The 25274-nt window shown below is 45.7% G+C and overlaps 1 protein-coding gene across 3 annotated transcripts in view; it reads right to left on the reverse strand.

The window, feature by feature from the left end:
• The window catches only part of LOC137423758 (disintegrin and metalloproteinase domain-containing protein 12), a 211937-nt gene that overhangs the window by 24543 nt on the left and 162120 nt on the right, over positions 1–25274 (reverse strand). For 2 of the 3 annotated variants that reach the window (XM_068111240.2, XM_068111238.2), the window contains 2 exons: positions 15056–15188; positions 2638–2709 (listed from right to left, as the gene is read on the reverse strand). In XM_068111240.2, the coding sequence (XP_067967341.2) occupies positions 2638–2709; positions 15056–15188 (205 nt within the window). The remainder of the gene's footprint in view (positions 1–2637; positions 2710–15055; positions 15189–25274) is intronic. The other variant, XM_068111239.2, reaches the window with a different exon arrangement.

Genomic DNA, 25274 nt, shown 5'->3' on the forward strand with positions numbered 1-25274 from the left:
GGGGCTACTTGCTCCAGCATAATGTCGCTTCGAGCTACACCACCCCGTACCGGCCCCAAGCGAATGGACAGATCGAACGCTTTAATGGGATTATATGGCGGGCCGTCATGCTAAGCCTTCGGACCCTCGGCCGAGGCCTCGATAAATGGGCGTGGTCACTACCTGCCGCTCTAAACTCGATCCGGGCTCTCCTATGTACTGCCACCAACCAGACTCTTCACGAACGACTGTTCCACCACCCTAGGAGCTCCGGCAGTATCCAATCTTTACCCAGCTGGCTCGCTGAACCGGGGCCCGCCTATCTCAAACGAGCGGTTCGCGCTAGCAAGTACGACCCCCTTGTTGACAAGGTGCAGGTCCTCCAGGCTAATCCCGAGCATGCTCGCGTGTTAACGGCGGATGGCCGCGAGTCTACTGTCTCCGTACGCCATCTCGCCCCATGTGGGGACGACGACAGGGATATCGACGAACCCGTCTACGAGTCTATGGACTCTATCGATGCTTCCCCTATGGAACTACCACTGTTACTCCCGTCGTCCCCCACTCCCGTGCCCGAAGGCGCAGGGGCGCCCCCTCCGACTCCAACCTCCGGCGGCTATTCCGACGCGGGGGACTCCGGGCTTGGGGACGCCGTGCCCGGTAGATTCCGAACACGAACTGGCAGGGAGGTTCGCCGCCCCGACCGCTACGGGTGGACCGACTGATGTGGATTGACGTGACCCATTCGTTTATTGCTGATGCTTGCTTGCAACCTGCCGAGCGGCAGTATAGTTCTAACGGCGGGGAGAATGTAGTGAAATTATACCAAGGTGAACCCAGGGGTGCTCGCTACGGAAGGGGCGTCTATAAGACCCGGGACAACCGGGGCGCGCGGACACTCCAGCGGAACTCACTGTGACATAGTCCTGTAGTTTGAATGGTATGTACGCCCCAAATGCTGCGCTGACAATGCGCTGCGCTAACCATTGTTATATTGAATCAACCATTGCTGCTCATGAAATGCTCTGATTTTAATGCCTGTTGCATGCATGTATTCTTACAGGATGTACTGCAGATCTAAATGATATTAAACCTACCCAGAGGTCAAGTCGTGTCTGAGCTTGATTTTCACGACAACCTTCATCTAGGTTTGTGTAATAATCCCAAACTTTGGGGTAATGCCTGCATTACTACTCACACTTTACCACGAGCCTTGATTCGTATGAAGAAAACGCATTCAAATATGGATATGTGCAAAAATGAAATTCCACCTGAACATTCTGCGGTGTGTAATAAAAAAGGGTCTATAATGCAAATTGAGTTCTGGAATCTGGAACTTTGTGAACAATAGACTCGAGTATGACATCATTAGGGAAAATGAGATGAGTATATATTCAATCAAAACTAGAGCGAAGTCGATGGCACGCCATCACAAATCCCTCATGCTCACACCTAAAACAAAGTTTAAAGATGGCAAAAAGTTCCACCAGGAATAACCCCATAACAAACTTTGAAATAAAAAAAAACTTCCGTTTTGACCTCTGTGAACCTAAGTCACCACCTCCTGGGGCGTGAACCGGGGGTCAAATCCAAAAAAAGTTACATATTTCATGTGCCTCCAAATGTTGATTGCAAATACAAAGTTTCATCAATAAACGTTTCAAAATGTGCCTCTAATTACAATTTTTGTTATTTGACCATTTGATCCCACCACAGACGACCAGGGGTCTAAAAATGATCCTGCTCTTGCACCTTCGTGCCATGTGTTGATCATAACTACCAAGTTTGGTAAATTCTGCCCAACCATTTAAGAGGAAATAGCATGACGGACGGACAGACAGACAGCCTATTACAATATCCCCCGTCTGTCTGTCTGTCTGTCTGTCTGTATGTCTGTCTCTCCGTCACGCTATTCCCGCTGATACGGTTGAGCAGAAATTCACTAAACCTGGGAGCTATGATCACCACATGGCAAAAGGTGCAAGAGCAGTATCAATTTTGGCCCCGCCCTTGGGCCCCAGGGTGGGGTTAAAAGATCAAATACCAAAAAATGTAATTAGAGGCATATTTAAAACCATTTTTTAATGAAACTTGGTATGTGCAATCAACATTGGGGGACACATGAAATATGTAACAATTTTTTGGATTTCACCCCCAGTTCATGCCTTAGGTGGGGCCGTAGTGACTTTGGGCCATAGTGGTCAAAACAGAAGATGTTTTTAACTCAAAATTTGATATTGGGCCATTCCTGGTGGAACTTTTTGCCGTCTTTCAACTTGTCTTTCGATGGGAAGTGTGGGGGTTTGCGATCGCGAACCATCGACTTCGCTCGAGTTGGACTTGTGCTCAATAATCTGACATCTGTGACATCACGATGACCAAATTTCTTTGAGCAGTAAAGAGCTCTCTTCATACTGACTTGGAGATCTTAATGTATGACAGCACAATCACTTTCCAAATTGTCCTCAATGTTTCCAAACTCATGATTGGACATAGAGGCCGAATATTCAGCATTACAACTGAGAACACTGAGATTCTACGGCAAATCGCAAGCAAAAGCAGAGCAATCGCACTACGACTGACGTGATCTGAGGAAATTCAAAAGCAAAATTATTATGTTCGCAACAACAAGCATTTCCAGCAATGCAATCAAATTACCCGTGACCGAGAAAGGTTTCCAACTCCACTGGGCATTGCTGGTCAACTTGGGCAACGTCACCTTGAGCTTGGCTTGAGGGGAACAGACACTCTCTTTAGTTTCTCCGTCATGTTTTCATCAATAGCTCCAGAACCTGCTGATTCATCTCACCTGACAGCTTCAAGTATATCGTACCTACAGTATATCTACACTATACACCTTTTAGCCTCAATTTCTGCATCCATATAGAGTGGTGAAAGCTCGTACGATACAATGTAAATTCATTCATTCATCCAACGACCAAGGGGGGGAAGAAAATATAAATAATTGTAGTAAAATCAATAACAATAGTCATAACTAGGGAGAAGTGAATGATTGCAAAAATCTTTTGTAAGGTTCACTTGGCTTCGCCTAGATGGGTTTGAGGGTTGTGGAGTAGCGGCTGAAACCCAATTCCTATCCAAGTTCCTTCTGATGACTCAATCTTTGCTCTTTACTTATTCAGGTTCCTTCTGATGACTCCATCTTTGCTCTTTACTTATTCAGGTTCCTTCTGATGACTCCATCTTTGCTCTTTACTTATTCAGGTTCCTTCTGATGACTCCATATTTGTTCTTTACTTATTCAGGTTCCTTCGGATGACTCCATCTTTGCTCTTTACTTATTCAGGTTCCTTCTGATGACTCCATCTTTGCTCTTTCCTTGTTTGGGTTCCTTTTGATGATTCCATCTTTGCTCTTTACTTATTCGGGTTCCTTCTGATGACTCTATCTTTGCTCTTTCCTTGTTGTGGTTCCTTCTGATGACTCCATCTTTGCTCTTTACTTATTCAGGTTCCTTCTGATGACTCTATCTTTGCTCTTTGCTTATTCGGGTTCCTCCTGATGACTCCATCTTTGCTCTTTACTTATTCGGGTTCCTCCTGATGACTCCATCTTTGCTCTTTACTTATTCAGGTTCCTTCTGATGACTCTATCTTTGCTCTTTCCTTGTTGTGGTTCCTTCTGATGACTCCATCTTTGCTCTTTACTTATTCAGGTTCCTTCTGATGACTCTATCTTTGCTCTTTGCTTATTCGGGTTCCTCCTGATGACTCCATCTTTGCTCTTTACTTATTCAGGTTCCTTTTGATGACTCTATCTTTGCTCTTTACTTATTCAGGTTCCTTCTGATGACTCTATCTTTGCTCTTTGCTTATTCGGGTTCCTCCTGATGACTCCATCTTTGCTCTTTACTTATTCAGGTTCCTTCTGATGACTCCATCTTTGCTCTTTCCTTGTTTGGGTTCCTTCTGATGACTCCATCTTTGCTCTTTACTTATTCGGGTTCCTTCTGATGACTCCATCTTTGCTCTTTACTTATTCCGGTTCCTCCTGATGACTCCATCTGTGCTCTTTCCATGTTCAGGTTCCTCCTGATGACTCTATCTTTGCTCTTTCCTTGTTGTGGTTCCTTCTGATGACTCCATCTTTGCTCTTTACTTATTCATGTTCCTTCTGATGACTCTATCTTTGCTCTTTGCTTATTCGGGTTCCTCCTGATGACTCCATCTTTGCTCTTTCCTTATTCAGGTTCCTTTTGATGACTCTATCTTTGCTCTTTACTTATTCAGGTTCCTTCTGATGACTCCATCTTTGCTCTTTACTTATTCGGGTTCCTCCTGATGACTCCATCTTTGCTCTTTCCTTATTCAGGTTCCTTTTGATGACTCCATCTTTGCTCTTTACTTATTCCGGTTCCTCCTGATGACTCCATCTTTGCTCTTTCCTTATTCAGGTTCCTTTTGATGACTCCATCTTTGCTCTTTACTTATTCCGGTTCCTCCTGATGACTCCATCTTTGCTCTTTACTTATTCGGGTTCCTCCTGATGACTCCATCTTTGCTCTTTCCTTATTCAGGTTCCTTTTGATGACTCTATCTTTGCTCTTTACTTATTCAGGTTCCTTCTGATGACTCCATCTTTGCTCTTTACTTATTCCGGTTCCTCCTGATGACTCCATCTGTGCTCTTTCCATGTTCAGGTTCCTCCTGATGACTCTATCTTTGCTCTTTACTTATTCGGGTTCCTTTTGATGATTCCATCTTTACTCTTTACTTATTCGGGTTCCTTTTGATGACTCCATCTTTGCTCTTTACTTATTCGGGTTCCTTTTGATGATTCCATCTTTACTCTTTACTTATTCGGGTTCCTTTTGATGATTCCATCTTTACTCTTTACTTATTCGGGTCCTTTTGATGATTCCATCTTTACTCTTTACTTATTCGGGTTCCTTTTGATGATTCTGTAGCGGTTACCGCTGGATGTACATAATCGCCTTGCACCGGCCAGAACACGGCCAGACGCGCCTCTCCCGGGCATGCCCGGACTCACTGTTCCCGGGCACGCCCGAACCTCCCGGGCACGCCCGGTCTCGTCTTTCCCGGGCATGCCCGCTCTCGCCTTTCCAGGGCTCGCCCAGAGCGTCCGGGCATGCCCGCTATCGCCTTTCCAGGGCTCGCCCAGAGCGTCCGGGCATGCCCGCTATCGCCTTTCCAGGGCTCGCCCAGAGCTTCCGGGCATGCCCGCTATCGCCTTTCCAGGGCTCGCCCAGAGCGTCCGGGCATGCCCGCTATCGCCTTTCCAGTGCTCGCCCAGAGCGCCCGGGCACGCCCAGCCTCGACTTGCCAGGCCGCAGCCAAACACGCCCGGGCAGGTCCAGACTCACCTTTCCAAGGCTCGCCCTTGATACCCGGGCATGCCCGGTATAGCTTTTGCCGGGCAAACTTCCCGACATAAATGTGTATATATATTGTTGCCCGAAAAACGGGCTGGTCAGAATACCTGAGCTGTTTTGTTTCAATAAAGCAACTCGGACGAATTCCGTCTTTGGTCGCGTCAATTCTTTCGACTCGCGTTGGAGCGCAGTTCCTTCATTGGTGACCTACCGACATGTATACGGCAGTGACGCTTAAACTGCCTACCTTCTGGGAGGCTCACGCGGCTGTTTGGTTCGCCCAGGCGGACTCCCAGTTCGCCCTGCGAGGCATCACCGCGGACGACACCCGCTTCCACCATGTTGTGGCGGCGCTCGGTTCCGCCACCGCGGCCCGCGCCTTGAGCCTCCTCCAGCACCCGCCGGCTGCTGACAAATACGACGCGCTGAAGACGCTCCTCCTCGGTGCTTTCGCCCTCTCACCGGCAGCACGCGCACGGCGCCTGCTTGACCTGCCCGAGCTCGGCGACACGCGCCCGTCCGAGCGCATGGACTATATGCTCTCGTTGCTCGGCGAGCACTCTCCGGCATTCCTGTTCCGGGAGCTGTTCCTCCGTCAGCTGCCTAACCCGGTACGCCTCGCCCTGGCTGGCACATTGATCACGGATTCCCGCGCCCTCGCCAGGGAAGCCGATAAGATCTCCTCGGCGGGCCAGCACATCGGCGCGGTTACCTGGAGCCCGCCGCCGTCCAAGACAACGCCCACGACGCCCGAGCGCCCTGCGCGGTTGGAGGCCGAACTGCCGGTGCAACTGGCGGCCGCCACGCCGCACCGCCCGCTTCCGACACGACGGCCGGGGCCTCCACCTGACCGGGCGTGGTGTTATTACCACGCCAGGTTCGGACACAAGGCTCGGACGTGCCGGCCCCCGTGCACTTTCGGCAGGTTGGGAAACGGCCGGGACGGCGTTCATTCCCAGCCATGAGCGCCGGCCACTCGGGCAACTTGCTGTTTATTCGGGACAAAGCGTCTGGACGGCGTTTCCTGTGCGACACCGGCGCCCAACTGAGCGTCATACCTGCCTCCGAGCAGGACAGGCTGGACGCAGTTTGCGGCCCCTCTTTGGTCGCTGCTAATGGCTCGGCCATACGCACTTTCGGCCCACGCGTCGTCACCCTCTGCTTCGGCAGCCAGCGCTTTCAATGGACTTTTGTTACCGCCAGCGTCCCCGTGGCTTTGCTGGGCGCCGACTTCCTCTGCGCGCACGGGCTGCTGGTCGACGTCAAACGACGTCGCCTTGTCCACGCCGAGACCTTCAGCTCCCTGGCGTGCACAATGAGCAGCTCCGCACCGACCGAACTGGCGTGCGCCCTCCCAGCAACGAACGAGTTCGCTCGCCTGCTCGTGGAATTCCCGGCCCTCACGCGGCCGACGTTTTCGGCCGTCGCGGTGCGGCACGGGATTGAGCACCACATACCCACTACGGGCCCGCCGGTCTACGCCAGGGCCCGCCGCCTCGACCCAGCCAAGCTCGCCGTGGCAAAGGCCGAATTCGACGCGTTGGAGCACCTCGGCATCGTGCGGCGCTCCGATAGCGCGTGGGCCTCACCACTGCACATCGTGCCAAAGCCGGGGGGTGGATGGCGCCCGTGTGGCGACTACCGCCGTCTCAATGACGCTACCACCCCCGACAGGTACCCGATCCCGCATATTCAGGACTTTTCCGCCCGTTTGGCGGGACGGGTCATATTTTCGAAAATTGACCTGATACGGGGCTACCACCAGGTACCTGTCCGGGCGGCCGACGTCCCGAAGACGGCCGTCATCACGCCGTTCGGCCTGTTCGAATTTTTGCGGATGCCGTTTGGCCTCAAGAACGCGGCCCAGGCGTTCCAGCGCTTGATGGACGGCGTGCTGCGCGACCTGCCGTTTCTTTTCGTCTATCTGGACGACATCCTCGTCGCCAGCACGTCCCGCGCCGAGCACCTCCTCCACCTCCGAACACTGTTCGGTCGCCTCAGCGAGCACGGCTTAATTGTCAACCCGGTCAAATGCCACTTCGGCGCGACGACCGTTGACTTTTTGGGCCACCGCATCACCAAGACCGGGGCCGTGCCGCTGCCGACCAAGGTCGAGGCCATCACCACGTTCCCGCGTCCCCATTCCATCAAGGCCCTCCAAGAGTTCCTCGGCATGGTGAATTTTTATCACCGATTCGTGCCCCGCGCTGCTCAGCTCATGCGGCCCCTTTACGAGGCCCTCCGGGGCAAGCCGGCCAAGCATGACTGTTTGGTCCGCGGCCATGGACGCGGCCTTCGCCAGTGCCAAACGGGCCCTCGCCGACGCAACGCTGCTGGCTCACCCGGTGCTCAACGCGCCCATCGCCCTCACTACGGACGCCTCCAACTACGCGGTGGGCGCCGTCCATGAGCAATGGGTGGACGGGGTTTGGCAGCCACTCGCTTTTTTCAGCCGGCAACTCCGGCCGAACGAGTTAAACTACAGCACGTTATCCCGCGAGCTGCTCGGGCTATTCCTGGCCGTTCGCCATTTCCGACACCTCCTGGAGGGCCGCCCGTTCACGGCTTTCGTCGACCACAAGCCGTTGGTCTACGCAATGGCTAAGGTCACGGAGCCGTGGTCGGCCCGCCAGCAGCGCCACCTCTCCGCCGTGTCGGAGTTCACCACGGACATCCAGCACGTCGCCGGCAAAGACAACGCCGTGGCCGACTGCCTTTCGCGGGCCAGCGCGAACGTGGTCCACCTCGGCGTGGACTTCACGCTCATGGCGGCCGACCAGACCACCGACGCCTCGGTGCAGGCACTCCGCGTGGCGGACACGGGCCTCCGCCTGGCCGACATCCCCTTCGCGGGCACCGTCCTGCTCTGCGACGTCTCCCAGGGCCAGCCTCGCCCCATCGTGCCCATTTCCTGGCAGCGCCGCATCTTCGCCTCCATCCACGGCCTTTCTCACCCGGGCCGGAAAGCTTCTCAGAAGCTGGTGTCGGCGCGTTTCGTCTGGCACGGCCTTCGACGAAACATCCGCGACTGGGCCAACGCCTGCACGGCCTGCCAGCGAGCCAAGGTCCACCGCCACACCCAGGCCCCGCTGGCACCTTTCGCCATGCCTGAACGGCGTTTCGACCACGTCCACGTGGACCTGGTGGGTCCCCTGCCCCCCTCGCGGGGGTTCACCCACCTGCTCACCATGGTGGACAGGACCACCAGGTGGCCGGAGGCCGTGCCCCTCACCTCCACCACCACCGCCGACGTGGCGCAGGCGTTCATCGCCACCTGGGTCGCGCGCTTCGGCGCACCAGCGGACATCTCGTCCGACCGCGGCCCACAGTTCACGTCTGAGCTTTGGGGCGCGGTCGCCCGTTCGTTGGGGGTCACGCTGCACCGCACCACGGCCTACCACCCCCAAGCCAATGGGTTGTGCGAGCGGTTTCACCGCTCCATGAAGGCCGCACTCATGGCCGGCCTTCAGGACGACGGTTGGGCCGACCGGCTGCCGTGGGTCCTTTTGGGCCTTCGCACGGCCCCCAAGGAAGACCTCCAGGCGTCCGCCGCCGAGCTCGTCTACGGCCAGCCACTCCGCGTCCCGGGCGAATTCGTGCCTGACGCTACCAGTCCCTGGTCCGCCGCTCGCCAGCGCTCGGACCTCCAGGAGGCCGCCCGACGATTTGCCCCCGTGCCGACGTCCCGCCACGGTGGCCCCCAGTCCTACGTCCCCCCGGCGCTTCGCACAGCGGAGTACGTCTTTGTGCGTCATGACGCGCACCGGGGGCCACTCCGGCCGCCGTACGACGGGCCCTTCCGGGTCCTGCGACGGGGCGACAAGTCTTTCATCGTCGACTTCGGTGGCCGGCCGGACCGGATTTCTGTGGACCGCCTCAAACCGGCGCACATGGACGTCGACCGACCACCACGGTTGGCCCTTCCTCCGCGGCGAGGCCGCCCCCCGTCCACAGTTCCCCCCGCTCGACCACCCACCACCACGTCAGACCCCTCCCCACGACCCTCCAGGGGTCGCTTCGGCCGGGTCATCCGGACCCCCCTTAAATTGACCCTGCCGGTGCAGGTCGATTCTGGAGGGGTGTGTGTAGCGGTTACCGCTGGATGTACATAATCGCCTTGCACCGGCCAGAACACGGCCAGACGCGCCTCTCCCGGGCATGCCCGGACTCACTGTTCCCGGGCACGCCCGAACCTCCCGGGCACGCCCGGTCTCGTCTTTCCCGGGCATGCCCGCTCTCGCCTTTCCAGGGCTCGCCCAGAGCGTCCGGGCATGCCCGCTATCGCCTTTCCAGGGCTCGCCCAGAGCGTCCGGGCATGCCCGCTATCGCCTTTCCAGGGCTCGCCCAGAGCGTCCGGGCATGCCCGCTATCGCCTTTCCAGTGCTCGCCCAGAGCGCCCGGGCACGCCCAGCCTCGACTTGCCAGGCCGCAGCCAAACACGCCCGGGCAGGTCCAGACTCGCCTTTCCAAGGCTCGCCCTTGATACCCGGGCATGCCCGGTATAGCTTTTGCCGGGCAAACTTCCCGACATAAATGTGTATATATATTGTTGCCCGAAAAACGGGCTGGTCAGAATACCTGAGCTGTTTTGTTTCAATAAAGCAACTCGGACGAATTCCGTCTTTGGTCGCGTCAATTCTTTCGACTCGCGTTGGAGCGCAGTTCCTTCAATTCCATCTTTACTCTTTACTTATTCGGGTTCCTTTTGATGATTCCATCTTTGCTCTTTACTTATTCAGGTTCATTCTGAGTCCAATGCAGTATCTGGTCTTCCGTTTGATCATGACCACAGAATGACAATTTCATCACTACCTCGTGCGCTCCAAAACATTTCAGAAGAACTGCTGAGGTACTTTATGTAAATGAATGACAGCTTCGGAATCATGTGAGAGTGACAGCGAGACGTGACGATCTGCAGAAATTATGGGACAACTGATGAGACGCTTTGGTGAAAAATCACATTTGGAGAAATTGCTATTTGCTGACTCCATCAAATTTGCTGCTTCACCTCCATTTTAAAATCTACATGTAGTCTGAAACCTCTGAATTTGGCAAAAGGCCATCTCCAGATCCTCTGTCTGAATTTCGGTATGGATGGATAAAAATGAAGAAGGGCTTACAGCTTACATCTTTATGCCAAACAGCTCTTGCAGCAAAGCTCATGTTGAATGGTTAATGACTCCGTTTTTACTATTTGTGATTAAACTGATTTAGAATGACATGGTGATGACATTTCCCTTCTACAATCAACTTGATCAACACTTTATAGAGGTTTCACCCCTCATCCTCCTGTGTTTTCCTTTGCCAATTCTTGTACCCCACCATCTTCTTGCACATTTCATGCACGTCTTTCGCCTGCGTTCCTCTCTCTTATCTCCTCTGGCTTTCCTATCTCCCCTGCCCCCATCCCTAAACCTTTACACACCCTGGCCTCCTCCAAATAATTAATCTTCAGATTTATCTTCACCTTGATATTCACAGATTTTCAATTTTTTTTTAGAAACCGACCAATTTGTGCAAAGTTCTGACGTCAGCTAATCTTGTGACACTTCAATGAAAATTGCATTCGGTCTCAGCCTTGTAGTGGAGTCTTGGACCAAGAGCTAACATTGTAGTTAAAATACATTTGTCACGTGTTAGAGGCCAAAATATACAAGAGCCGTCAGATGTGCCGTGGATGTCAGATGATACTAATCATCTCCAATATCCTCACAATACGTGAATTAACTTTAGTACTCATATTTCAAATCCCAGTCCCATCAGGCATTTATAGCTAGCCAAGCAATCATTAGCAAGTTCTCTTCAAATCCCAGCTACATGTGCCTTCAGAAAGTATTCACACCCCTTGAAATTTTTCACATTTTGTTGTGTTACAGCCTGAATTTTGAATGGATTAAATTGAGATTTTCTGGTCAACAATCTGCACATAATGCCCCAAAATTTCAAAGTGGAATTTTTTTGGAGAATTCTTTTTACAAAATAATTTAAAATGAAACACAGAAATATCTAATTTACATAAGTATTAAATCCATTGCGTTAATACTTCATAGAAGCGCCTTTGGCAACAATTACAGCATCAAGTCTTCGTGGGTACAGTCACGTGAAAAAGTAAGTACACCCCATGTAAAGTTTTGACTTTTTCAACATATTTCAACATACAGCTATTTGATCTTCATTTCAACAATATTGACAGATAAAGGTGATATAATATAACAAATATCATGAAACATTTACATTTTGTAGTCCATTGTATAATTTAAATAAACATAAATGCAAATTTCGCATGTGGAAAAAGTAAGTACACCCCTACATTTATCACTATTTCAAATACCTAAAATTAGAATCAGGTGCACCAGCTCAGGTGCAAATGAAAAGAACATCGTCAGAGAGGATCTTGGAGGAACCTGACTTATTTAAACCTCAGACATTTAGTTTGGTTTGCTCTTTGTTGTTGAAGTGTGCGGCGTCACCATGCCTCGATCAAAAGAGCTCTCTGAGCCCTTCAGAAAGAAGGTTATCGATGCCTACGAGTCTGGGAAGGGATTTAAAAAGATCTCCAAACAATTTGAAATCAATCATTCGCCTGTCCGGAAGATCATCTACAAGTGGAGAAGATTCCAAACAACTACCAACTTGTTCAGGCCAGGCCGCCCCAGCAAGTTCAGCTCGAGAGCAGACCGCAAGATGCTGAAAGAAGTCTCTAAGAACCCCAGAATGTCACCACGGGACCTACAGGTAGCTCTTGCCACTGTTGATGTGAAAGTGCACGAGACTACCATTAGAAAGAGGCTGCACAAATTTGATCTACATTGGAGCTGTGCCAGGAGGAAACCTTTGCTGTCCAGAAAAAGGAAATCAGGGCAAGACTAAAGTTTGCCAATGAACACCTCGGCAAAGACCAGCACTTCTGGAACAATGTGCCCTGGACAGATGAGTCAAAGGTAGAGCTATCTGGCCACAGTACCAGGAGACATTTTTGGCGAAAACCAAAGACAGCATTTGACGACAAGAACCTGATAGCAACTGCAAAGCATGGTGGTGGAAATATTATGGTTTGGGGCAGCTTTGCTGCATCAGGGCCTGGGCAGCTCACTATCATAGAATCCACGATGAATTCGTCATTGTACCAGACGGTGCTTGAGGATAATGTGAGGCCATCTGTCGGAAGTTAAAGCTCAACCGAAGGTGAACCTTGCAACATGACAATGACCCCAAACATACCAGTAAATCCACCAAGGAATGGCTGAAAAGAAAGAAATGGAGGGTTCTGGAATGGCCAAGTCAAAGCCCGGATCTAAATCCCATCGAGATGTTGTGGGGGGATTTGAAACGAGCTGTGCATGCAAGAAACCCCTCAAACATCATACAGCTGAAAGAATTCTGCATGGAGGAGTGGGCAAAAATTTCTCCCAGTCGATGTCAGAGACTGGTAGACAGTTATAAGAAACGCCTACTTGAGGTTGTTTCTGCCAAAGGGGGTAATACCACCTATTAGAGCCAAGGGTGTACTTACTTTTTCCACATGCGAAATTTGCATTTATGTTTATTTAAATTATACAATGGATGACAAAATGTAAATGTTTCATGATATTTGTTATATTATATCACCTTTATCTGTCAATATTGTTGAAATGAAGATCAAATATCTATGTTGAAATATGTTGAAAAAGTCAAAACTGTACATGGGGTGTACTTACTTTTTCACGTGACTGTATGTCTGTATCAGCATTGCACATCTGGATTTGGGGAGTTTCTCCCATTCTTCTTTGCAGATTTACTCAAGTTGCAGATTTACTAATCGGGTAGAGGCACTTTTGTCTCGAAGCAGACTAGTTAACCCCTCCCAGCCCCTTTTGTTCTGTGAAGAGACAACCTTTTATATTTGTCTTGTTTCAATGCAAGGGGCTGGTTTTCTTTGTGTAGCCCCACCTCGAGTGGCATTCTGGCTTTGTGGCCGGTAATGTCCCATTAAAAAAAAATCCTCTGTTAAGTTGGATGGGGAGCGTCGGTGAACAGCAATCCTCAAATCTTTCCAGACATTCTCAATAGCATTCAAGTCTGGGCTTTGGCTGGGCCACTCAAGAACTTTCACGTTCTTGTTCTGAAGCCGTTCCAGTGTTGCTTTGGCTGTATGCTTGGTGTTATTGGCGATTGAAACATAAATCATCACCACAGTCATTTGCACTCTGAAGCAGGTTTTTCTAAAGGAATTGCCTGTATTTGGCTCCAATCATTGTTCACTTTATCCTTCCAAGTCTCGTCGTCCCTGCCACTGAAAAGCATCCCCATAGCATCATGCTGCCACCACCTTGCTTCACGGTAGGGATGGTGTTTGATGGGTGATGACCTGTGCTTGGTTTCTGTCAGACCTAGCATTTTGCATTCAGGCCAAAGAGTTAAATTTTTGTCTCATCAGCCAATAGTATATTTGGCCTCATGCTTTTACAGTTTTTCACATTTTTTTTTTTCAAACTTCAGGTGTCCTGCCATGTGCCTTTTTCTCAGGAGTGGCTTCCGTATGGCCACTCTCCCATAAAGTCTAGAGTTGTGAAGTTCTGCAGAGACTGTTGTCCTGGCAGGTTTTCCCATCTCAACCAAGGAACTCTGTAGTTCTGTCAGAGTGGTCATTGTGTTCTTGGTCATGTCCCTGACCAAGGTCCTTCTTGCCCAGTTGCTCAGTTTGGTTGGACGTCCAGCTCTAGGAAGAGTCTGGGTAGTTCCATATTATTTCCATTTCCTAATGACGGAGCCCACAGTACTCTTAGGAACTTTCAACGCTGTAGAAATTGTTTTATACCCTTCCCCAGATCTATGCCTCCTCACAATTCAATCTCGGAGTTCTACGGACAGTTCCTTGGACTTCATGGTAGAGTTTCTGCTCTGACATGCACTGTCAACTGTGGGACCTTCTATAAAAAGGTGTGTTTCTTTCTAAATCATATCCAATCAATTTAATTGGCCACAAATAGACTGTGGTCAATTTAATTGATTGTGGCCAATACACTTGATTCTAATCAAGTTGTAGAGATATCTCAAGGATGATCAAAGGAAATTGGATGCACCTGAGCTCAATTTGGAGTGTTACAGCAAAGAGATTGAATACTTATTGACTCAAGACATTTCAGCTTTTAATTTTTAATTATTTTGTAAAAATTCTTTAAAAAACAAAATTCCACTTTGACATTATGGGGTTGTGGTGCAATATGAGGAAGAAGATTCCATGGGATATAACGGGATGCAGCGTAAAGGAGGAGATTGGCTTCGTTTCTGTATTCTGTGAGCGGACGCTTGAGTAAGGTATGAAAGGGAATGATTATTTGCTTGCTTATAGGTTAAAGAAATGCGAGTATAATCTTTAATGTAGTTCTAATATTAGTCTTTATCCTGTGCTTATAGGGTATGTGGAGATAGATTTCAACAAAGCCTCATATCTGGAAACGAGGTCTCGACTCGATTTCATAACAGGGGTATTACGTGTTGATCAATGACAAGAACAATCTCAATTTAATCCATTTTAAATTCAGGCTGCAACACAACAAAATGCGAAAAAAGTCAAGGGGTGTGAATTCTTTCTGAAGACACTGTACATGAAAATTGCTGGATGAACACATAACGGATTCATGAAACGGATAAGTTGATTTCAGCAAATGGATTCGAGCAACGACTTATTTACACCGATAACCCACGAGGTCAAAACGGTAAAGAATCTTCCATCCTACTCACCTAAAGGTCCGTGAATGTTGTTGTTGGAAATTCTCCAAGTATTTCATTATCGCACCATGTTTATACCATCCAAAAGCAGCAAGACCTCCGAGAACAAACAGCAGTGAGACCGCAAGCAGAATATAGATGGGGCCTATTTCACAGCAAGAAGAGGGTGGAGGTAAGAAGGGGGCGGAAACAGACAAATGAGAATACATTTTCAAAAACCAACTGTTTTTTTTTTTTTTTTACTAATTGACATAACGACGTACAGCGTTTGCAGCAACAGTACAAAGCAATCGAGTTGTGAGAGCAATTTTTATTTAATTTACTCAAATCCAGGGTTTTCTCCAAAATATACTGTTCCGTTGAACTCCGCAGGAGTTGTCTGAAGGTGAAGGCCTACAGGGTGTTGCAGATGAAATGACTGGATTTTACACTACTATAAAAACAACTAATCATGACACAAACATAAAACAGTGGGTAACACTATAAAGAGGACAATCTAAAGTTTTATTTGGTTCATCTCCTTTTCTTTAAAGGTTACATATATGGGAATGGCCACTTGGAATTGCTACAATCTTTAAGGATTTGTGAGTTAGACATTTTAAACCCACACACCATTGATCATTCCCGATTCGGTGTCGGGCTCATCCTAAACCGTTTACCTGTACAAAGGCCTCCACTGGCCATTGACAAACCTGGACCTTAATCCAGGCAACTTCAAAAGTGGCTCCTTAAGGAGCAAGTCTACAGGATGGCCCACACGACTGTCAATGATGTGAAAACAGTGATCAGTAACTTCTCTTTCCTGGAAGTCCGAGCAGTGTCCATGTGTTTTTTTTACCTCCTCCCCCCAAGCCCGCTCCCTCCCACAGATCTCCCTGCTCTCCATGTTGTCTCCCGCTCCCTTTATCATATGTTTTATGTGTCGGTTTGTCTTTTTGTGATCATTGTTAGCTCTTCCACGAGCCTCGATCTTGTATACAAAAAACAAAAACAAAAACAAAAAACACAAACATCTTACTAGCGGAGAAATTATGGACATTTATCCAAATGGACACGTGGTATGCTTCATCGGAATGGTTGTTGTATCAAATATATCTTTAGATGAAAGAAAACTTTAGACTTTCCTCTCCATAGTGTTACCAATATTTTGTAGTCCATTATGAATAAAAGTGTTTGCCATGATGTTTCATCTGGTACACTCCATACAAAGCAAAGGATGGCAAAGCAGCAAAGGCGAAGAAACCCCAAAAGGAAAGAAATTCCAATGCATCACAGACAGTGTTGTGGCCTTTGCCACAACACTGTGATGTGATGTGATGCATTGGAACTGCAGGCACTGGCGACTAATGTGAATGGTTCAATTCTTAACAGAATGGTGGTGACATGTCCAGAAACCATGTTGGATGTCGGTGGTGTGAAGCTCCGCTGTTTAATCGATACAGGTGCCAAAGTTTCAACCTTTACAGAAACTTTCTATCGGCAACACTTGGATAAGTTTGAGTTGATGAATGTGAGTGAGCTGATTCGTATTACTGCCGCGAATGGACTGGATATTCCCTATATAGGTTATGTTGCATTGAGTGTAAAGGTTTTTGGCCAACAGGTAGACAATCTTGGGTTTCCAGTTTTAAAAGATGTTGTAGATCCGGCTGTGTACCGGCACAAAACGGTTGTTCTCGGTGTCTTGGGGTGAAATGCCTTGAGAGACATTAAAGTGACTGTTGACAGAAATTCTCATGTGAGCAAAAAATGGTAAAAAATTGCTTGCATTGTAAGAGGAAGTTCCTGCCATTTATAATAGGGACAGTGTCAAAGTTAGGGTTGCCAGACAAAAGCCAGTTCTCAATCCAGCACCTTCTCTTCAGGTTATATAAGGCAGTATCCCAATATCCCGTCCTCAAAACTGCCCTACACAGCTATCATGGAAGAGATTTCTCTGCCTCTACCTAGAGGATTAGTTGTTGGACCGATACCACACCGACGTGTTCCGCCAAGCCAGTGGCAAGAGGTTCGAGACTATCTGAGAAAATCTCTGGACAGTGGCGTCATTATGGAGTCGTCAAGTCCGTATGCTTCTCCGATTGTTTTGGTGAGAAAGGGGGACAAACCTGGAGTTTGTTGTGACTATCAGGCCTTGAATTCAAAAACCCGCAAGGATGCGTACCCACTCCCACGTATTGAGGAAGCTCTCACAGTTCTGAAAGGTGTTAAATATTTTTGTAGTTTGGACCTTGTCCATGGCTTCAATCAGATTGCTGTAGCTGAGGAGGACATAGAGAAGACGGAGTTTTCATTGTGTCTTTAAGGTTTTTCATCCATCTCCACCTGCAATGCTCAATAAGCGGTTGAAGCAAGATCAGTTGTTCTCATCTCGCCTTCCACATGAGTAATCCCTTTAAATTCGCGAGTATTTGATATTTGACGTCATTATTAAAATCACTTTAAATGAGCTCTGAAAAATTTGACTAAACCTGGACTTGAACCCGACTACTCAGCGCTCTAGCAACTGAGCTATCTAGCCCTATATTGGCGTCCTCACAAATAGTTAACCATCTTCATTAGGGTCGGGTGCCAGTCTGAAGCTATATACCATTAAGTGCCAGGTAGCTGGGGATCACACCCTATTAATACGATGCAAACAATCCAGGGAGCAAATATAGTTACCCAGGAAGTGGCAAGGCTCCTGTACGCACGCCGAAAAGGTTATTGCTGCCATCTTGGGTTTTGAACACTTACTTTGAGTATAAATAATATTTGATCTTAGAAATTTATTTCTTGACACCCATTAACTATAAAATAGACAAAAAAACCCTCTTTTTGGAAGCGATGTATGGTCTGGCAGGGCCAATTTGTATTTTGGTGGTGGCCATATTGGATTTTGGCACATAGCCAAAAATCACCTTCAAAAAGCTTTGTCCTACATACATGTCACGTGACGTACACATTGATCCTCCACCATTAAGCTTTGTATTGAATATCTCTTCTGGATATATTTAGATGAGTATATTCACCAATTTAACAAGCCTGGTGTTGGTTTAACGGTTAAAGTGGCTGGCCTAAGATCTTAGGGTCTTCAGTGAGCCCGGTCGTGCCGTTGAAATAACACGAGATGGGTTGACTCAGCCAGTCATCCTTCTGAGGTCACAAAATGAGTACCAACTTATTGCTAACAGGGGCACTGCACCAGCGGCACAACCGTACTTCCAGAAAAAAACGATGCAACCAGCAGCAAAAGTCTGCGTACAAAACAACAACTTAAATAAAATTATACTATCGGATCTGGATCTTCACCAAAATCGAATCAAATCACCCTTGTCACACACCCAACATGTCCACCAAGTTTCGTCCGAATCCGTCCAGAACTTTCTGACATATCCTGCTCACAGAAAGACAAACACAAACAGACGGGAGTGAAAACGTAATATCCGTCCACCTCAGGTGGCGGAGGTAACAGCTCCTTTACCTATGACAGCTCCTTTACCCACCATATGATTAAACTAATATAATGCAAACTTCATTTCAGATGTTGCATCGCCATAATCAACAACTTCAACTTCTTGAGTTCCAATGTATAAGTGGGCACTGTGCGTGAAACATTTTCCAGAATAAATTAATTATTTACCTGTGTTATTTGTGTTCTGAGCAGCCTTAGCAAATGAAAATTTACACAGTAAGAAACTATCAGCGAGATTCATGTAAGTTTGTTGATTATTTATTTCAAAGCTTTTTGTCTCATTTGTGTTCCCGTTATCACATTTACCTTCAAGAAAAAATGTTTCTTTTTAATAGAGAATGGGATGACAATGGTATAGTCTTTGTCGTAAGTACTATCAATCGCTTCCATACTTGTATTTATCTAGTAAAAATGGAAATTAGGTTTCAAAGAAGCGGAAAACGTTTGAAACTCTTGACCAAAATGTTTGAATTCTTTTCTGCCTTTCTGATATAAATAATTGAGTTTTACGTTTCTTAATTCCTTCGATTGCTTGTAATTTTAACAATTCATTTTGAGTGTCGTTCACATGCTTTGCAGCACCTTCAACATTTCGCTACAGCAGAAACAGGTAACCGTATTACTCCGCGCACACAAAGTGAAAAGCGGGGTTAAGCAATTGGTTCATGTCCTCCGTCTGTCTTATAAGTTTACTAGTGGTGTATGCTTACACATTGTAAACAATAACAAACCTTCCGTGTTCCGTACGTCGGTACACAATAAATAGAAGCTTTATGATTACAGGTAAGCATCACCGACCTGCTGCTAGATATCAATTTAGGTTTATTTATTATTATTTTTACAGACGTGTTTACTGTTTTATGTAAATTTTCATTTACAGATGCTTTCCGACGGTTCTGTGTTTTTTCCCGGTGTACCGGCTTCGATGTCCGTCGGCACGCCAAATTGCAGCTTTCTCCGACACCCGGAAGGTACCGAACATTCATATCAGTCAGTCGGTAGTTAGAAAGATATATATATATATATATATATATATAATCGAGGGACAGCTTATTTAAATCGATTGTTACATTTCGAACATTAATTGGAACAAGAATATGAAGAAAAATCTTTCATTTTACCAAACCTTGGCTCAGAATTTGTCCCGATCACACACTTCCAGAGAGGAGTGACAATGTTTTTACTGCCTTCCTGCCTGATAGTCAAACAAGATTGTAAATCATTCCAAACACGAAACGTACTGTTTTTAAGGACCTCATAAAGGACACAAACAACAGGCACAAAAATCGAATGTAATGTGTTCGATAGGGTGGTGTAAAAGCCGGAATTTTTAGCCGCGTCGCAGACGCTGCTAATAGAGTGCCCTCTGCTGCTGTTGTTGTTCTTCTTCTTGTTCTTGTTCTTGCAGAGAAGACAAAACCTCAAAGCTCCACCCATTCTGGGAACCATAGCTCCACCCATTGTGGGAGAGGCTTCATATAAACAAATATCCACCATTTTATTAACTCGCATAGCTTTGAGGCCTGTTTTGTAGGCCCGTGGTGTCTTCCTCTCTCACACAGTTTTATTTCAAATCAAATTCGATATATCATTTCATTTTTCACAGTCGCTAACATAGTTTTAGACTCGGTTGAAAAAAAACGGGAAGAAAATCCGATGAAATTTGCCCTTTATAGAACGAAATGAATTCTCAAAGGCCTGTAACTTCAAGTCCATTGAGATATATATTTTTTAAATCGCGGCATGGTCAGTCATACACCGCCCGAAATAACAGACGGGAAAATGCCGAGATATATTAAAAATTTGTCCATTTGATGACAATCGTCACGATGAAATATTTAATTTATACGTCGTCACAATAATGTGGAGAGGAGCATAGCTTCGTTCACGTGTTGCCACATACGGGAAATTGCCGAGATATATTTTTTTTAAATCGCGGCATGGTCAGTCATACACCGCATGAAAAAACAGACGGGAAAATGCCGAGATATATTAAAAATTCGTCCATTTGATGACAATCGTCACGATGAAATATTTAATTTATACGTCGTCACAATAATGTGGAGAGAGGAGCATAGCTTCGTTCACGTGTCGCCACACACGGGAAATTGTCGAGATATATATTTTTTAAATCGCGGCATGGTCAGTCATACACCGCCTGAAATAACAGACGGGAAAATGCCGAGATATATTAAAAATTCGTCGCCACACACGGGAAATTGCCGAGATATATTTTCACTTTGCACAAAAATAACATCAAGTAATCGAATCAATAGGAATGTCCTGTGCCTATAACATCGACGTTATAGGCACAGCTGCATCTAGGCATTGTGTAACATCGACGCGGCTTTTGTTTTAATTAAAACTTTTTGTACTTGTTTTTTTCATGTCTATGTCTTAAAACTTATACCTTTATGCAAATTGAAATATATGCTTGAAGACTGTAGAGAAAACAAATAATCTTCATAATACTTCCAAGAACCTCGCAATATATTGATATATAGCATTAGAGGGCATGGCATGTGTATCGGGGTAAACTGATGCTGCATTTGATGTTGATCAATAAAGCCTCCATCTCCTAAATTGCGACTCACCGTCATCTTATTAGAGGGTGTAAGTCTGGTTGGTGTATAAGACTGCTTCAGCAGCGCTAAACTTCCGGATTTTTTTTAAACGATTTTTTAAAAATCAGTATTTTATTAAAATAGAAGTACAGGAAGGAAGGCCTTACCGTTTGTGAATTTCCCCTTCGTGGATTTGCTCTATCGCAATGAATTTATTGAAGCAAGGTTTGCGATCCCAAAAAAAAACGGTCAATGCGCTCAAATATCCATGGGTTGAACTATTTTCCACATTTATTCACCTAATTAATATGGAACGTCAATACAATAACCCCCTCGTTCCCCTCCCAACGCCATCATTAACATAATCTCCATCAACTCGTCTTGATCATCACCATCATCAATTAATTGGATCAGGTTTATCATCATTCTTATTAAAGGAAGTTTTATGATCTTAACTCAATAAAATAAACTTTATTTTATTTTCTTTATACAGAAAAATAAGCTTGGTGTTGTCTTAACGGTTAAGGTGGCTCTCTTAAGATCTTCGGGCCATGTTGTGCCTTTAAATAACGCGAGGTGGGTTGACTAAGCCTGCTATCCTTTTTGAGGTTGGCAAAATGAGTACCAACCTCCTGGAAAAGGGGACACTGCATCAGCGGCCCAGCGATGCTCCCAGCAATGATGCAACCAGCAGCCACAAGCTGCATATTAAATAATAATAACTCAAGAAAATAAACTTTATTTTATGTTCTTAATAAGTATTATTTATGAAAATACGACTAGACAGCACAATAACAATGCACAAATATGTTAATTAAGGGTACAGTTTGGCCAAATTTTAAAGTTGAAGTCCTTAACAATATTTTCCCCATTAACCCTAAGTTTGTGGATTTGAGGTTTAAAGGGACTTTCAAGAGTGTAGCATCCGCAAACGGCAAGGCCCTCCTGTATATACTTGAACACTGCACGGGTATCGTGTTCGATGAACTCTCTCGTTAAATCTTTGTTTTTATTTTACAGTTGTAAAACCTCTTCCCCAGTAGGGCATCAATGACCTAATCTCTTCCAAATTGATAACAATACCTGGATGTCTCTTTGGTTTATAGTAGCCTTTGCAAAAATAAACACCCTCAATTTGTAAATAATAGGGATTAAGAAAATCCCATTACTATATTTAGTATTTCATTTAGATTTGGATAACTCATGCTTCCTTATAATAACCATTCATATTTATTCATTAAAAAAGAGTTTAATAAAATTAGACTTCTCATAAGTGAATTCTGATACTTATAATTTCCCCATTGAATTTCAGATCATCCCCAATCCAAAACCATGATCTTTGTTACCCTCACTAATCCCACCCAAGCCCTCGTCCTTCCAAATTTCCTTCTATATCCATCTTGTCCACCCTATGCATTATTTCCTGCACCCATTCTTTGTCCAAGTCTCCCTCCATATTACAACTCGTTCTAAGCTCCATCAATTTGGTCACAGTTGATTAGTATAAAATTTATCCCTGAAGATATGTGAATACCGTTGCCTGGTGTTGGCTTAGCGGTTAGGGTGCTGGCTTGGGATCCTAGGATCCTGAGTTCGAATCCCGGTTGGTCGCTGAATTAACGCCAGGGGGGTCAAATTGAGTACCAGCTTGCTGGGATGAATGATCCCGGTGTGTACCCCGGCTTAGAATAGGTACACCGTATCCCTGCGCATCGTAAGAGGTGACTAAGGGTTGGCGTCAGGAAGGGAATCCGGCCATAAAAACATTGCCTCAAACAGGGAACCATGATTGTCATGGGACCCGCAAGGCTGACCCCCGCTCTAGCGGGGAAAATGGCCTTAAAACGATCATTCATATGTGAATACCGATATCACTGTAAAATACTCAATCTTCTTTGACATTATACTTAATAACTCTCTAAAATTTAAATTAATTGTCAATTGTGAAATCAACTTGAAATTAAACTCAATTAGGGTTACCATATTTGAACTTTCAAAAAAAGAGGATACTTTGGAGAGGGACAATGTGAAAAAAGACGACACTCTTGAAAAAGGTTTCCTTCACACATTGTGCAATTGTATCGGCAGTCTCATCAGGTATGTTCCAGGCCTTGATTAATTTTAACTGCAAACCACCATTCTCCCAATCAAAATACCGAATTATTGCTGAAAATATTGTGCTTGTCCGAGTCCACGTGAGATTGCAAATCAATATCACCTTTATTTGCCACAGAGATACATACCAGCTCTATATACCAATTACCAAGCACTCGGGTTCCTATTCTTATCGATCACTTCGAAAATACAGGAATTTTGTCTTTAGTTCTGCAGTGAATTTACACTTTTGGTTTGGCATTGTGTTTGGATGCGGTAAAATAAAATATCAAATAAAGAGCTGTTGAAGAAAATCAAACAAGTGTGTACGGTACGGACTCAGAAAAGACACTGAATTGCGGACTGAGCACACCACTGGACTCTCTCACTGAGGTTGGACAGGAAGTGGACGCGTGAGTTTCAATATTCGAACACGTCCATTACGCCATGACGGAGTACTACAGAGTTGTACCAAACTGTCCCGATTCAAACATTACACAACCGCATTTTATCAGCGTAAGAAAATGTACAAAAATGGTTTAACTGTTTAAAAAAGGCAAAGAAATGTATCCAAAATTTTAAATGTATCCCGTTGAAAATGCAAGAGCAAAAAAATGGCCAAATCCCAGACATTTTTAGATATTTAAGGAACCAGGTGGACGGAGGTTTAAGGACCGAAAAGGAGGACTTTCCCAGGAAAAACCAGACGTATGGTAACCCTAACAATATTTAATTTTGAAATATGTTTTTGAATATCTATAATGAAATCTTCCATCGAGTTCTTTGAAACAACTTCCTTATTTTTTATCTATAATTTAATAGTTTTATGCTCTCTTAATCCTTGCTTATCTCCTACAATAAAATTATTAGTCTTAACAATTCCTTCAGCTGTTGACCTCGGTGCTGTGTTTTTGTATCTACAAAGTAATGTTCTAATATTTCCATTATAAGCGTTGTTGTGTGATTCAATTTCAAAATCTAGTTAATCACTAAGATTATTGTTCGCGAATGTTTGTGTTTTTTTGTAATAACGTTTCTTAATGTCTGCTACAAATATCAAAATGTATAATCTCAGTGTTAATTTTCCAGCATTTAATGTTTGTGGGAATTCCAAGTTTGTTTTAAAGTTGTACTTATTTGCATCCTTTTTACAAATACTGCATCAGTTTAATCTTGGCTGAAAATAACATTTCATCTCCAGCATTTATGCTTACAGTTGTTTAAGTGTTTATTAAAGCTACGTTTAATTACATCCTTGTGGCAATAATTTTATCTCCATTTTATTAGCAGAAACATTAATTTTTTGTTGCATTTATATATAGTTCTATCATTCGAAATAAAAACGAACTTGTATTTATATAATTAACTTTTAAAATAAAAAATAGCAATATTTTTCAATCAACAAAATAAGACTCTCGATTTGATATTCTACATTTTTTCTAAATAATCTATCGAGTTATTTATATTTTTTGTTTGAAAATTTTTCTTAAATATTGTACCGAATCTCCTTTTTACCTGCGACATGTCGCAGGTCTACAAGAGCTCCGCATGGTTGTTGTTGTGGTTCTTGTTGGAGGTCGCTTTTTGAAATGTGCACCAATTGGTCAGACAGTTGCCGGACCCACCAATATTTGTCGCTCGACTCCCCCCACCGTGGCACCCAGACAAAACAATATAGCCGCCATCTTGGTTTTCTGTTGGGCCGAAGACGTCATGCCAGTAGGCCCCTGCTGATGGTTCACTGCCCGGGTTTGTTGCATCAGATTCCCATTGGCTTTGGTTGGGTCGAGTGTTATTCAAGATGAGGGAACTCGAAAAATAAAATCATATGTCGAATAATAATAATAAGGTTTAATCAGGTGCGTCAGATGGCATGGTACGTCGGAACGCACTGTGTTGAAGCATTACATTAACTAGTCAAGCGTTACATTGTGTGGATTACTAAAAAACTATCGTTACGTAATTTTTGAACGGCCACATACTGGGGTTAAGCAATTCATCACCGTATGACGAATCAGCTCGTTCTGACATAACCGTTGCGAAGGTTGAAATGGGTGAGAGGTGTCGACTTAACCTTTTAATAATGCATTAAATGTGTGTTTCCCAATTGTGTCGTTCA

Source organism: Myxine glutinosa, chromosome 3 (genome assembly GCF_964187855.1).
Source record: "Myxine glutinosa chromosome 3, kmMyxGlut1.1, whole genome shotgun sequence".
Taxonomy (NCBI): domain Eukaryota; kingdom Metazoa; phylum Chordata; class Myxini; order Myxiniformes; family Myxinidae; genus Myxine; species Myxine glutinosa.